Source organism: Colias philodice, chromosome 9 (assembly GCF_061535455.1).
Source record: "Colias philodice isolate Cphi_HAF_F1 chromosome 9, ilColPhil1 Martin Lab GWU primary, whole genome shotgun sequence".
Lineage (NCBI taxonomy): Eukaryota > Metazoa > Arthropoda > Insecta > Lepidoptera > Pieridae > Colias > Colias philodice.
In genome coordinates this window covers 6158979-6172934 of record NC_143094.1, presented here as the reverse complement: position 1 = coordinate 6172934, position 13956 = coordinate 6158979, and the positions used below count along the sequence as shown (strand labels likewise).

General features: G+C 34.2%; 2 protein-coding genes across 2 annotated transcripts; one reads left to right on the top strand and one right to left on the bottom strand.

Moving 5' to 3' along the window:
• The first annotated feature begins 6896 nt into the window (after positions 1–6896).
• On the top strand, positions 6897–9648 carry Rpp25 (ribonuclease P protein subunit Rpp25). The gene is made up of 4 exons (XM_089699144.1): positions 6897–7084; positions 7168–7352; positions 7446–7562; positions 9383–9648. Exons 1-4 carry the CDS (start codon positions 6989–6991, stop codon positions 9486–9488), a joined length of 504 nt encoding a protein of 167 aa, XP_089555270.1. The 5' UTR covers positions 6897–6988; the 3' UTR covers positions 9489–9648.
• On the bottom strand, positions 9502–13190 carry Mob4 (MOB kinase activator 4). Its single transcript, XM_089699143.1, has 4 exons — positions 12961–13190; positions 12667–12830; positions 12329–12538; positions 9502–10591 (listed from the first exon to the last, which is right to left on the bottom strand). The coding sequence occupies exons 1-4, from the start codon at positions 13012–13014 to the stop codon at positions 10345–10347; spliced, it is 675 nt and encodes a 224-aa protein (XP_089555269.1). The 5' UTR covers positions 13015–13190; the 3' UTR covers positions 9502–10344.
• Positions 13191–13956: the final 766 nt, after the last annotated feature.

Below are 13956 nucleotides of genomic sequence, written 5' to 3'. Positions count from 1 at the left end.
GCCCAAGAATAGTTTTATCTTTGCCTATAACTATGTGATTGTTATTGTGTCCAAACTACCAAAACTAGGTATATAGCCATTTAAGAGATCATTGCTAACTAATATATTTTATAATAAAAGCTGGTAAGTAAGTAATTTTATATTAAAAAACATTTAACCGTTAGGTATACGGCTAAGGTACTTACGTATACGGTCATGAGATACAGCCGCGATAGACGGGCGGACAGCCGAACAGTCAAACAGTCAACAAAGTTCCAATAACAATGGTGGGGAACCCTAAGAAAGAATTATTTGAACCACAGATTTGAACCCTAAGATTATTGCAATTTTAAAATAAGTCAGGTTATAATTATTATACAGGGTGGAAGGTTAAGATGGGGCATGAAGGGCAGGTACCTTAACCGTTGTAGTTACATGAAAACGTTCTTAGGAGACTATCCTTAAATTCTTGAGAAATTTTAATCTACATTCACAGATTTATGAAAAAATGTACGGTCAGCAAGGAAATCGGCAGTTTTCAAAAAAATTTTTTTTGATGCCAATCGATCCAGTTTCTCATGGGAATCAAAACACTCTAAAAGACCAACTGAGGTATGAGTACTAGAAAAGTCAGAAATCGCGAAAAACTATTTTCATTCATGAACAAGTAAAAAGACAAAGGCACAGCAACTTAACATGCCAGCGACGCGGGGCGTGAGCGGGCGGTGGCTGGTAGCTCGTGCACGAGATGAAAAATTATGTAAATTTGAATATCGAACGAACACGTCACATTTTTATGGCTTATGTAAACAATAACACATAGAAAACAAAAGTTACCAGAAGTCACTCTGTCTTCACTAAAAATGTCCTTAAATAATTTAGAACGTTTAGATCTGTTAGAGGCTTACTTTTTAAATAATAAAAACCCAACAGTTGCATTGGAATGGTACAGGAATAAATACCCAATGCGATATGTACCGACGCGAAAGGTAATTGCGAATCTTGTAAAAAATCTAGCAGAAAGTGGCTCATTTAAGAAAAGCTTGACACGTCCGCGTCGTTCACGCGTATTGAATGAGAATACGGTGATAGCAATTTTAGCACTAATTGTGGAAGCATATCCCGAAATTTCTTCAAAACAAGTTGCCGTCGAAGTTGGTTGTTCGCACTGGATAGTTTTAAAAACATGGAAGAAATACGGCTACAAATGCTACCGCCAGGGGCGATTAGTCCAAGCATTGCAATCTGGGGACTATGCACGCAGAGTTGCATTTTGCAGATGGTTACGGGGCAAATTTAGTAGAGATAATGATTTTATGAGTTTTCTATTAGCGCATTTTTTGTTGAATCACTTATTTTCTTAGTTAATGTGTGGAAATAGTTTTTCGCGATTTCTGACTTTTCCAGTACTCATACCTCAGTTGGTCTTTTAGAGTGTTTTGATCCCCATGAGAAACTGGATCGATTGGCATCAAAAAATTTTTTTTTTAAAACTGCCGATTTCCTTGCTGACCGTACATTTTTTCAAAAATCTGTGAATGCAGATTAAAATTTCTCAAGAATTTGAGGATAGTCTCCTAAGAACGTTTTCATGTAGCTACAACGGTTAAGGTACCTGCCCTTCATGCCCCATCTTAACCATCCACCCTGTATATGTAAGTATATACGTCTTTTAACTTTTTAGTTGTTCGTATCTCATTTTATAAAACTGTACAAAGTACCCAACACGTAATTTGTCGGTTAAATAGGTAGAAATTAACCAGTTCAACTAATTTAATCAATTTAAATACGGCTGTTTAGATTTAAACTACTGGCTTTGTATTTACTATTTAGTAGCTGACACCAATAACGTATACTAGTGGATTCATAGAGCATTTGCCATTATTTTATGATGCCATATATTATAAAACATTTTATGTACAATATTATAATAAAATATACCTATTTAATAGTCAATATCATACCAAATTATTACAATCAGTTTGATACCTACTAAAAAATGTTTATTGTGCTAGCGTAAAACGGACTGTCTTTGTCAAAGGTCTTTGTGACAGCCGACTGTGTTCATGTCACAGAGCAAGTAATATAGTAAGAGACGGCACTCAGTACTTTGATTTCGAGCTCACGCACACATATGCATGTATTGGCTAAGGGCGAATCTTATATACCAATGACTAAGGAATCCTATGGACAGGGCATATTGTTCTATACAAACAACTGATTATACAAATATCATGCATTTCGATACCGAAATAATAAAACTAATACTGTCTCTTTCTAACCAATGAATATTCTGATAAGTGAAAAAATATGACTATACGTCAGTCAGTGCTAATTCTATACCGTTTGATATTTGTAGTTTGCTCAAATACCTACTGTGGCCGGTCGCCATTTTATGTTCTCGTTATTATGATGTACATGCGCTGTCATTGCTCCGTAGTAAATATTGAAAAATATTGAATATTTTTGTGATTGTGACAAACATTTGTGTCTTAAACATATAGAGTGGTCGAGGACAAACAGTGGCATAATTCCAAAGCGTAGTATTGTGGGATGTGGCTCCAGAAAGAATGAAAACCAGAAAAGTTTGTCATTGCACCGGTATGTATTTGTTTTGACTGAAATATTAGTTATTACTTTGCTGATTTAGTTATTTTCATGTATATTGAATTGAGGAGTAGTCACAGACTGTGTTTAGTGCAAAATTGTTACCAAATATAGCTTTATTTTGTATATTTTCGTACAAGTAAAATAATGAATTTGGGTGCTAGTGATGGCTTATAATATCGACATCAGCATTATCTTGGATGAAGACGTGCGTCTCCCAAGGCTGTGGCATTAATGATTAATCTCAAGAATAGTTGCTTTGGTGAATACACTTCCAAATTAACAAATAAATTTTGCCAAGAGCATCAGAAGGAAGGCGGAAGAAAAAATAAAACACTTAATTCCTTAAATTTACCTAATATGAATTTTAACTTAAGTAAGATTGGTCGCTTTTACAGTACTTTAAAAATGTATTTGTAAATAAGTCAGGTTAGGACTAAAATTATAGGTAATAACCTAAATATTCATTTTTTTAAGGTTACCAAGAAGTGAATATAGAAAAAGAAAATGGTTAGAAGCAATTGGAACTGAAAATATCAAGCCAAATGTAAAGGATATATCATATTATGTTCCCTACATTTCCCCGAAAGTGCTTTCAATAGAACAATGCATGTGATTCGTCTGCACGATGATGCTATACCAGTATGTCTGCCGCTGCATTCACACAGGGTGAGGTTTTTATCTGTCGACATATTGTGATGTCTTCCAATTTACTTTTGATCATTTTATTTAGATTTAGGTCTGTCATTTATAATCTAACGTTTCTCCTATTTTGAAGGGGGCCTGTGAACAAACTGAGATGGTTTTATATTTTTTTTTAGTACAAACTTGGGTGATATTTGGTTGTTGAAATATTATTGACTGAGGGAAAGTGCATTTTACTTTAAATACATGGGGTGTTTTAAGTTATTATACGGGTCCAAAAATAATCAATATGGCATCCCTACTTCTAGCAAATACCTATGTAACATTCCTTTTTCCATTCCTAATGTAACATTCATCATGCCTGGTTCAAAGTACTGTTTTTTTAATCTAAAAATAAATTTCAGCCTTGTGTCAGTCAAGGTGAACCTGCTTCATCAACGGCGAATAAATTGGATCCAACTCCGGCAGACATACAGAATGTTTCAAATATGGTAATTATTTTAAGTATTGCTTTATAAGCCAACCCTTTGTAAAATAAAATAAGGGAATTTGTAATATCACTTAGTGAAAATGTAATTTTTAACAGAAAAAATAAGACTATCTACGAAAAGAAGTGAGATGCCATCAATGACATATTATGTAGCTTGTACAAAAACAAAACAAGTACCAACCTGTTAAATACAGTAGAACTCAATTTTGAAAGTTGTTTTTTTACAAGTTAAGTTTTGATGACATTTGTGTTTTAGTGACATGAAGTTGTCTTTTAATGATATTCACTAGGTCTTCAATTATTATTTGCATGGCTAATACCATTTTAATGATTTTGCTTTATGTACATGCAAATTATGAATAATAAATGTAATATAACTAAAATGTAAAGTGAACAATGCTAGTTAATGTAAATTGTGACATTTCATTTCCAGGTACCAGTTGAGCCTCTAATCCCTATTATGGTCGACAGCAAGACGTGTTCCAAAAGGTATCCACATAAATTGACGGCAAAGATACCCACAGTATGAGCGTCGATCGTTCGATAATAGTGGTAGAACTATCACAACTATAGTAAAAGGAAACGATTTCGAGGGAGACAACAGTTAAAGAATGAAAAGAGTGAATCCGAGTGCAATCAGGCTGCACAAAATAGTTTAGTTCTTTAATTTTCTCTGTTACTAAGTAATTATTGTTTTTTCTTTCTATTACTGTATATTGTGTTGTTCATCGTAATAAAATACTATTATATACCTATATTAATATTTATTTTGTATCATTGTATTACATTCCTCAAAACCGAAATTAGTTCAGCTAAAAGGTAACAAACACGGTAACAAAAACTGTACAAAGTTCGCCGGGACAGCTAGTAATGTAATAAAACAAATCGAATACTAAATTATTCTGTTTTTCCGGAGCATGCGCCATCCCTCGTGGCTGTACCATAGTAGCAAAATGCATACAACAGATTTTATACCGCATTCCCGTAATACCACATTTGCTCTTTACTGGTATGCTTCTGTTAGTTCCGTTAAATACTACATTCAAATAATATCTGATATCGAAAACACCGGTCAAACAAAACAAAATATCCAATAAACCAGTTGATAAATTTAGCAGATAACTTAAATGCCAAATCGTAAGTCTACCGTAATCCTTAGATGGAAGTCAAAATTGAACTAGATTTATCAAATTATACAGGGTTACTTGTAAAACACCAGGAACCTCGCAGGACAAGATAGCTAACAACATTATGTAACAACATTTGTTCTACGACTTTTGATAATTTGTTATTTTCATACAAAAATAAATATTCATTTAATTTTCCGTTTGATTATTATAAACTCTACGCTCATCCCTGCGAACGAGAGGGGGAAGGGGGCGTCGCGTCGTCCTTTCGATAATGAATAGAAAATAGACTTACAAATGTTAGGAGAGTACAATAAAAGCTTAAAAATCACCTAAAAATAATTTATTGCGTTATGCCAATAGTCGTAGAACAAAATATGTTGTTACCTACTTATGATGTTATCTTGTACTGCGAGGTTGCTGGTGTTTTACATAGAGCAAGTAAGTGTTTTACAAGTAACCCTGTATAGGTGTTACCGTCACGAGCAGCCATCGTCATACTTAATTTTATTAATTGGCATTGTCATTTTTTTCCGCCATTTGTAATTTTACTTCTATATTTTGTACAATAAAGTTTAATTAAATAAAAAAATATATATTAATATTATTTTTAATATAATATATATATCGATAAACATAGTAATGTTTATCGATATATTCTCGGCACTAAACACCGCCATCTTGTGTTACAAGCAATATGGCGCCGGCCACACTTTTTTTGTAGGTATGTCGCTTCCATGTGATTCCTTATTCATTGTTATATACCAACATAAGCTCACTTACGTCAAAAATGACACACATTGCTGCCAACATTTAAAAGTTGACGTGCTAGTGATGTCTTTTTGAGTGCATATTATCGATAAAACTTCATATCGATATCGATAAAATTTTCGATGTTGGGTACACCACTACTAGTTCTCATCCTTATTCAAATTTATAGGAAATTAAAAATAAAACACCAACAATGTAGATCAATAAGTTTATTATAATATAATATTTATAATTATATAATAACATTTTTATATAATATTAAAACTCACTTTAATAGGCAAAAATGGTTAATTCCATTTGAATTTTGCTGAATATCTTTATTTAGGCATGTAGGACTTAATTCGGTTAACGGCTTAAATATTATGTGAATACAGTTGATTCATATTTTATACTTTTCCTTGAAACATTTTGCGGGATTTCTATTTTAAAATCTCGTTCTAAATTTCGATACCAATAATATATCGTTGCCGTTCGGATCGCCATATTGGAATTGTATATGAATAAGCCGTTGTTTTCTTTGGACATAATAATATCTCTCCAATTGATTCTACAGCCAGAACATGACGTAATAGAGAAGTTTTCTCATAAATTGTTATGTAATTATTATGTTTTATCTTCCTTATAGAACAGTCATTGGGTACATATTGCAAATATTAAGTCATAAATCAAATAATTATTAAGTACACACAAAGATTTTAACATTGTTTACACATAACACTTTTTCTTCTTTTTTCACTTTTGGCAGAAATACTACAAATTAACAAATTCAATGTACACTTTGATTAACTGAGTAAATAACAAAATCTACGATTTATGAAGAACAAATTTTGTTTAACTTCCACCAAAACAAAACAAAACGCCATTTTGAATTCAAATTAACAAACAACGAATCAACATCAAGACGTTGTCTATGCTTAAGTCTTAACCATTGACAAGAAATCGAAGAAAGAAAGAAATAATTTATAAATGTACTAGCTTAAAATTAAAATGTACAAAAATAAGGTTTAAAAAAAAAGAAGAAATAATAATAAATAATTAAAACTAAAATATTAAATCTTATAATATATGATTACATCGGAGAGGCCAACATTAGAAATATTTTTATTTTTTCTAAATGTTGGCATGCCAGACTCGCCCTTAGGTCTTGGAAAAGTACAAAATAATTTGAACTCTATGTCAATTGAATGAAGTTTAAAATTGCTTGATAATGGAATCCTAACCAAAACGATGTTCTAAGTGTCGACCCACTGGTTCATGTCTCATGATTGCTTTTTTCAACAATATTTAATTTAAAATCACAGTTTAAAATCAGATTATTTTTTAGCGAAATTGTTTACTATTTTAATGGATCTTTAATATTAAATACAAAATGGAAAATTATTTCAAAGGGAAAAATGTTGAGGAAGAAATGGAAAGAAGTAAAATCCCAATAAATGGTTTACCTGAAAACTTCCTTTGGATGCAGGTATTGGTTAGGTACTAAACCAGAGTTTGAAATCGTTTTATATCCTCCGGTTATACTAGACAAGAGATGTTTTTGTATTATAGGTAAAAGGAGGAAGTAAAATGGTGAATTTATTGTCACATGCTTCGGGCATTCTAGAGGATAAAGCAGCAACAGCTGTCGTATGGAGTGGGGCTGGAGTTGCAATACCTAAAGCAATCTCAAGTGCGGAAATATTAAAAAGGCAATTCGCAATCCCACACCAAATTACGAAACTGACATCTAAAAGGTAATTTCTTGACTGAAGGAATATTAATGAGTGATTTTAGAAATCAATAATATTATTGACACATATTTCATTTTCATCACACTTTGATTTTAGTGTGGAAGAGTACTGGGAGCCGAAGCTAGATGGACTTGAAACAATAGTAGTGAAGAGACAAATACCAGTGATACACATTTTGTTATCAGTTGAGCAACCAATAGATACTCCACTTGGGTAAAGATTCTCATATTATCTCTCATAATAATTTTATTTATATTATTATATTTAGCTTTTGTTTTTCGGGTTGACTTTAGAAACGTGCGGCACGAATTTCGGCGCGATTTTAATTTTTATCGATCGGTAATGATGCCCCGAAACATACATTAGCGGCTTTTCGTGCGGAAACGTGTAATTACAGAGAAATCTTTTTTTTAATTTTTGAGATTATGTTCAAAATTGTTTGAGTTACATTGACAAAACTACAAGAATTGTGTTTGAAAGAGATAACAAATGTCTTAATGTACATATTAAAAACCATAGTTCATTCAAAAGCATGTTGCTGAGGGGACAAGAATTCATACGGATTATAATTGGCGAGCATATGATTGTTTGGGGCAATATGGGTATGTTCATAAAAAAGGTAATCACTCAGACCCAGACAACCCATTTGTTGCCTCTGACCCATTTGAGTCCCAGTGGCATGTTGTAAAAAGATTTTTTAAAAAAGATAACTATAACCACCCAGCAAACTTCGGTGATAATAAAGAGTATGTGGAGACGATGGGTGGAAAAAAATAAAATGGATCCATTCATTGCCATTGTAAATTGTATCAAACATGTATACAAGATTTGAATAAATAATTATTTAAAAAAAATGTTTTTATTGTATGTATATTGCATACAAATTGTTAATCACAGAAACGAATCTGTCCACCCCGATTCCACGTGGTACTTGTCTGTCATACACTAGAGTGTATTAAAAAAGTCGGAGGCGCGTTCTGCAGCGCCGGAGCAGTCAAGAAAGCCCTTATGCGCTGATTACACCTAACGAGTACAGTGGCGAGTCAGTAAATACGCTCTCGGCCGAGACAGTTGCCGAACCGAGTGGGTGTTTACACGTATTTCACTAGTGGCGAGTCAGTTCAGTTTTGATCACGACGCGGACGTCTGCAATGGATCGAAAAAAAAAGAATTTAAACGGGTTTTAAATCGGCTGTTACCAGATATTATTAACGAATTGTGGGATTTATTAGAAATAATAAATAAAAATAATAATTCTTTAAAAAAATACAATGACGAAACGAACGAGTGGCGAGTGGCCGAGTGACGCGACGAGTGCGTGTTTATACCTGCCGAGCGGGATAGCGAGTGGGTACTCGGCCGAGTAAACAAATTGGGATTCTAGTGACTGTCTCGCCGCTCTTCTCGGCCGAGTACTCGGCCGAGCACTCGTTGAAGTGTTTATACCAACCGAGCACTCGGCCGAGGACACTGACTCGCCACTGTACTCGTTAGGTGTAATCGCCGCATTAATCTTCGTTATATTTCTAACTACATCACTACATAGTATAAAACAAAGTCACTTTCTCTATCCTTATGTCCCTTTGTATGCTTAAATCTTTCAAACTACGCAACGGATTTTGATGCGGTTTTTTTTAATAGATAGAGTGATTCAAGAGGAAGGTTTTAGTATATAATTTATTAGGTTTAAGTCAAAGCGGGCGAAGCCGCGGGCGGTAAGCTAGTATAAATATAATCTCAAAAAAATTAAAAAAAAATAGAAGGGGGGGTTTCCTCACCCCCCCAATTTATAGGGGGGTTTCCTCACCCCCCCACTTTATAGGGGGTCTCCCCTTACCTCCCCCCTCCCTTTCCCTCCCCTCCCCCCCTTAATTCGTGCCGCAAATTTCTAAAGAAATACCTGTTTTTCTCCAGTTACCTTACCTTTTTATAGAAACACTATATAGTACCTTTTTATAATTTATATATTTTTTTTATATATTTTCAAATGAATATTGACTATGAAGCATTTCAAATTAATTTTCTCTTTCCAGATACCAAACATTACATGGGAAGAAATTTTGGGAACAAGAACAATTCTCTAAACAAAACCAGCCACATAAGACAAAAAAACCATTTAAACATAAGAATGTTAAATAAAAATAATATCATGTTCTTTTTAAATGTGTTTTATTGACTTACAGTAAATTTTATATTATAATATTTATATTAATAAATATGAGAGCTCATAAAAAGATTTTTATTCAAGTACATTTTTATGCATCTACCATTTCTATATTATGAATACATACATCATGTAGTTATAAATAGATGATTATATATTTAGAACTTACACTTTTCCATTTAAAGTTATTTTTGAAGTGAAAACTTCTTTAGCGGCGTTGGGTATAAAATCTTAAACTCGCGTCAGGACACGTGACCTGATCGAAAAAGCGTAAGACGGATGGATATCAAACATGCTCAACGTTAATAATCAAGTTTTCACTTCTGCCGGCACTCCCGGAGTGCAACCTGTCGTTTTTTAAATAAAATGATGTTTTTCATGAACTTTTTAATCTGTTACATGATCAATATTATTTTTGTTACTACACTTGTTTTGTGCTTACAGCTTCTGAAATTTTCCATTTGAAGTACAGACATAAAATGTACATACAAATTAACAATATTTCAATAAATGAACTTATAATCTAACATAATATGAATGCTTTCTACTATAAATGGTTTAGTATTACTTAAAACCAACATAATGTGATTGTTCATATTGCAAGAGACACTACAGATTTAACTCTTCACAAGCCAGCCGTCACATATACACATACAAGGAAAACGTATTTCATGATAACTTAATTTTACATTATTTCTAATCAAATAACAGTCACTATTATTAGAATCGTCAAAGTGTAATAAATAGAACTGGTATTTTTTTAAATACTACAAGTAAATGATAGTGTTTCTATAAGAAACTTTTCAAACATCTTAAAATACTTATGAGATTTTAAGCTTCAGATTCACCAACAGGCTGATTTATTGGGGTCTCATCATCAAGCTTCGGAAGAATCAAAATTTCTTTTGATATTATTGAGTACTTAGTAACAAAGTATGTAAATCTTTTACAGAGGTGCGTTTCTTTCTCAAAAGCATCAAATATTGCACGGTGGTGAAAATAAGCATGGGAGAATATTCTGTACACTCTTCTACATACAGATCCCAATTTGCCAACAGATGAATCTCTGATGCTTACTCTGAAAACAAACAAATACAGTGTAAACTCTATATAACGTCACTTAAGGGACCGTGCATTTTTCGACGTTATAGAGAGTGGTCGTTAAATGGAGAGAAAGGGAAAATTGCATGATTGGTCCAGAGACAGGAATATTATTTTGACATTGCCTATGAAACCATGTTATCATCGCTTGATCAAGGTCTTCATATTGAGGTTTCTTCAATTTTTTGGCAGATCGTCCATTTTCTTCGACATGCAGAATTTTTTCTTTATTTTTCTACGACTGCATTTCTGAGAATCTTCGGTATGTCAGTAAAAAAGAATGTAAACAACTACATTTTCATTGATTTCGGCAACTTAGTCAGTACTTCCTAGTCCTAGTTCCTAGTGGTAATGTCTTATTGTGGTCGTTAATTAGAGTGAGCGTGATGCTATATGGAGTGTATTATTGTATAGACAACAATATAAACCAACCAAAGTCGAGAAATCTTGACGTTATACGGAGTTTGACGTTAAATGGAGTGTCGTTATATAGAGTTTACACTGTATATAACAATTTTGACCTCAATATTTAACACAAATATATTATAAACTTGTCTTCTGTAAGCATTTTATAAAATTCTGTAAGCACAACTCAAATTTAAACCCTGAACAGTATATATCAATATACTACATAATTACAGTATATATGAATACTAGCTTTCCGCCCGCGGCTTCGCCCGCGCAGTCAAAGAAAAACTAGTGTCCGACCGAACTTTCGGTTTCGGTTTCGGTTTCGGCCGAGTTTCGGCCAAAAATCAAGTTTCGGCCGCAGTTTCGGTTTCGGCCAAAATCGGCCGAAACTTTTGCCGAAACCGAAACTTACCTATTTCGCAAGTTCAGTGAACTTAGTTCACACACGTTCACGCTCGCCTAACTTCGTTTTCCTCGGCAACGCTTTGACGGACGCTGTCAAAGCGTTGGTTGACCCACACTGGTGGAAACAATTTTTGATTATCTATGTTGAGATTGGAACTGGGTGTAAATGTAATTAATAATTATTATTTTTATATAAGAGGTACCTAAAAGAGACTTATTATTCTTCTAAGTACAAATACCAATCCAAAGTATTAAAGACTCTTTAATAAAGAGAAAGATCTCAAAATACCAAAACTTAGTATTTAAAGTAACAGTAACAATTACTGATTTGATTTAGATGACTGATTTTACCGAGAACTTAATTTGAAAAAATAATAAAAATTAAATTTGTTATCATTAATATTTTAAAAATATTATTTTTTTATTTTATATTAAATAAATGATTACAACAATATACTGTGTTTTCCTTTCATGCCCTAATTAAGGCAAAATAATAGGTAAAATGCACCAAAGTTCAGTATTTTTAGAAATTTCATACTAGACCACGTGAGTTTCGGTTTCGGTTTCGGTTTCGGCCGAAACTGAAGCCACGGCCGAACATTCGGTTTCGGTTTCGGTTTCGGCCTGGAAACCAGTTTCGGTCGGACACTAAGAAAAACCCGCATAGTTCCCGTTCCTGTGGTATTTCCGGGATAAAACCTATCCTATGTCCCGGGGTAAAATGTAGCCTTTGTCCTTTCTCGGGTATCAAAATATCTCTATACCAAATTTCATGCAAATTGGTTCAGAAGTTAAGGCGTGATTGAGTAACAGACAGACAGAGTTACTTTCGCATTTATAATATTAGTATGGATAAATATAAATATTAAATATTTATAATAAAAATTTTTAATGTTACCTGCTTGGAAAATACTTGTTGCTATTTAGTAGACAAGCAGCACCATCTAGTGTGTGCCTTGTGTAATCAATGGCCGGACATTCTTTTGGTGTTTTATGTGCAGCACAAAGGAAAATCCACTGTTCTGTTGCAGTCATTTGAGTGCATGTTTCTGGCTTACACTCACTTTGCAGTCTAACCGTCAAACCATTCAGTTCCATACAGAACTGTCTGAAATAATAATACATTATTATTTTTAAATACATTTAACAATAAGAAGTGCAAGAAAGTTCCAATTACACACAGAAAATATATTCACATAATACTTTTTACTGAAAATAAAAACCACTATTGGATACCTTAAATGCTCATATTTCCAAACACCTTCTTCTTGAGCTTCTGGCATTTTTAAAATAGCCTCTAAATTTGATGGATCGCGGCGAATTGTTTGCTGAATTAATTGTTGAACAGCGAGAGTATTGTCCATTTCTTCGAACGGTTGATCAGGCCATCGGCAAAAATCCTATAAAACATTAATAATTTCATTATTACTCACATCCAGATTTAATCATAACTAGGTCATAATTCATATTTCTTTTTTTTAACCGATTTTTTACATAGTTTCTTATTATTGAAGGTGTTTTTAAAATTACCTTCGCCTTAGATCCCGGACGATTGCGTCTAAGTATTTGTACTCCATCCGCCATTTCTACGAATTAATTCTAAGGTAATACTTTACAACTGTGACTTCGTGAAAAAATAACTGCAAAATGCTATAAATTCAATATATACGGATGCAAATCCCTTTGCAAAATCTAATTAAAAAATTGAAGAATAAATCTTTCCCAAGCCTCTATGTCAAACATGAGCCAAACAATTAGCAAATGTCAATTCACAAGTACCTATAACTAGTCAGTACCACAGAGTAATTATTATGTACCGCGGTCATAAAAGTAGCCCATTCACGAAAAGACATTGAAAAATTTTTCCAACGGAGACTAACTGCGCATAAATTAAGATCAAACACGAAGAGATTTTACAATATCTTTTTATTATTATGTACCTAGTACCCAATACCTAGGGCATGGTTATGTTTTAAGGCCCAATGCGAAGAAATCCTTATACATATATCCAAAGACCACATCTGGCCTTCTGTCGCTGTTATCTCTAGTTACCTACGTAGTAACCTTATGGCTGGCGTCCACTAGGCGGATCGGGCCGGGCCGCATCGCAACGCAAAAATACGCCGGCCTATGTTTTGTATGAAACATCGTCCATTAGCGACGGATCGGGCCGGGGCGGGCCGCAACGCATTTTCGGATATCGCTTCGCAGGCGGATTTCTGCCGGCGGTGCGCTGCGGCCCGGCCCGGCCCGATCCGCCTAGTGGACGCAGGCAGGCGGATGTGAGCGGCGAGCGTCTGTTAGATAAAATCCGCCTAGGCGATCCGCCGCGCCCCGTACAGGTGGACGCAGGAGCAAACAGCGCGTCCATTAGAGACGGCCCGTTGCGATGCGGCCCGGCCCGATCCGCCTGTAATGGACGCCTAACATTAGAGTATAGATAGTATCTATAGAGTGCGAACAACCAAGTGGGAACAGTAGGCACAGGTGAGAACAACACGACGCTCCCGCCGCGAGCGCTCGCAG

Coding starts and splice junctions, on each gene's coding strand:
- Rpp25 (XM_089699144.1), top strand. CDS start 6,989: ATGGAAAATTATTTCAAAGGGAAAAATGTTGAGGAAGAAATGGAAAGA. Junction 7,353..7,445: donor ACGAAACTGACATCTAAAAG/GTAATTTCTTGA, acceptor CTTTGATTTTAG/TGTGGAAGAGTACTGGGAGC. Junction 7,563..9,382: donor CCAATAGATACTCCACTTGG/GTAAAGATTCTC, acceptor TTCTCTTTCCAG/ATACCAAACATTACATGGGA.
- Mob4 (XM_089699143.1), bottom strand. CDS start 13,014: ATGGCGGATGGAGTACAAATACTTAGACGCAATCGTCCGGGATCTAAG. Junction 12,831..12,960: donor GTCCGGGATCTAAGGCGAAG/GTAATTTTAAAA, acceptor AATGTTTTATAG/GATTTTTGCCGATGGCCTGA. Junction 10,592..12,328: donor AACAAGTATTTTCCAAGCAG/GTAACATTAAAA, acceptor GTTTGTTTTCAG/AGTAAGCATCAGAGATTCAT.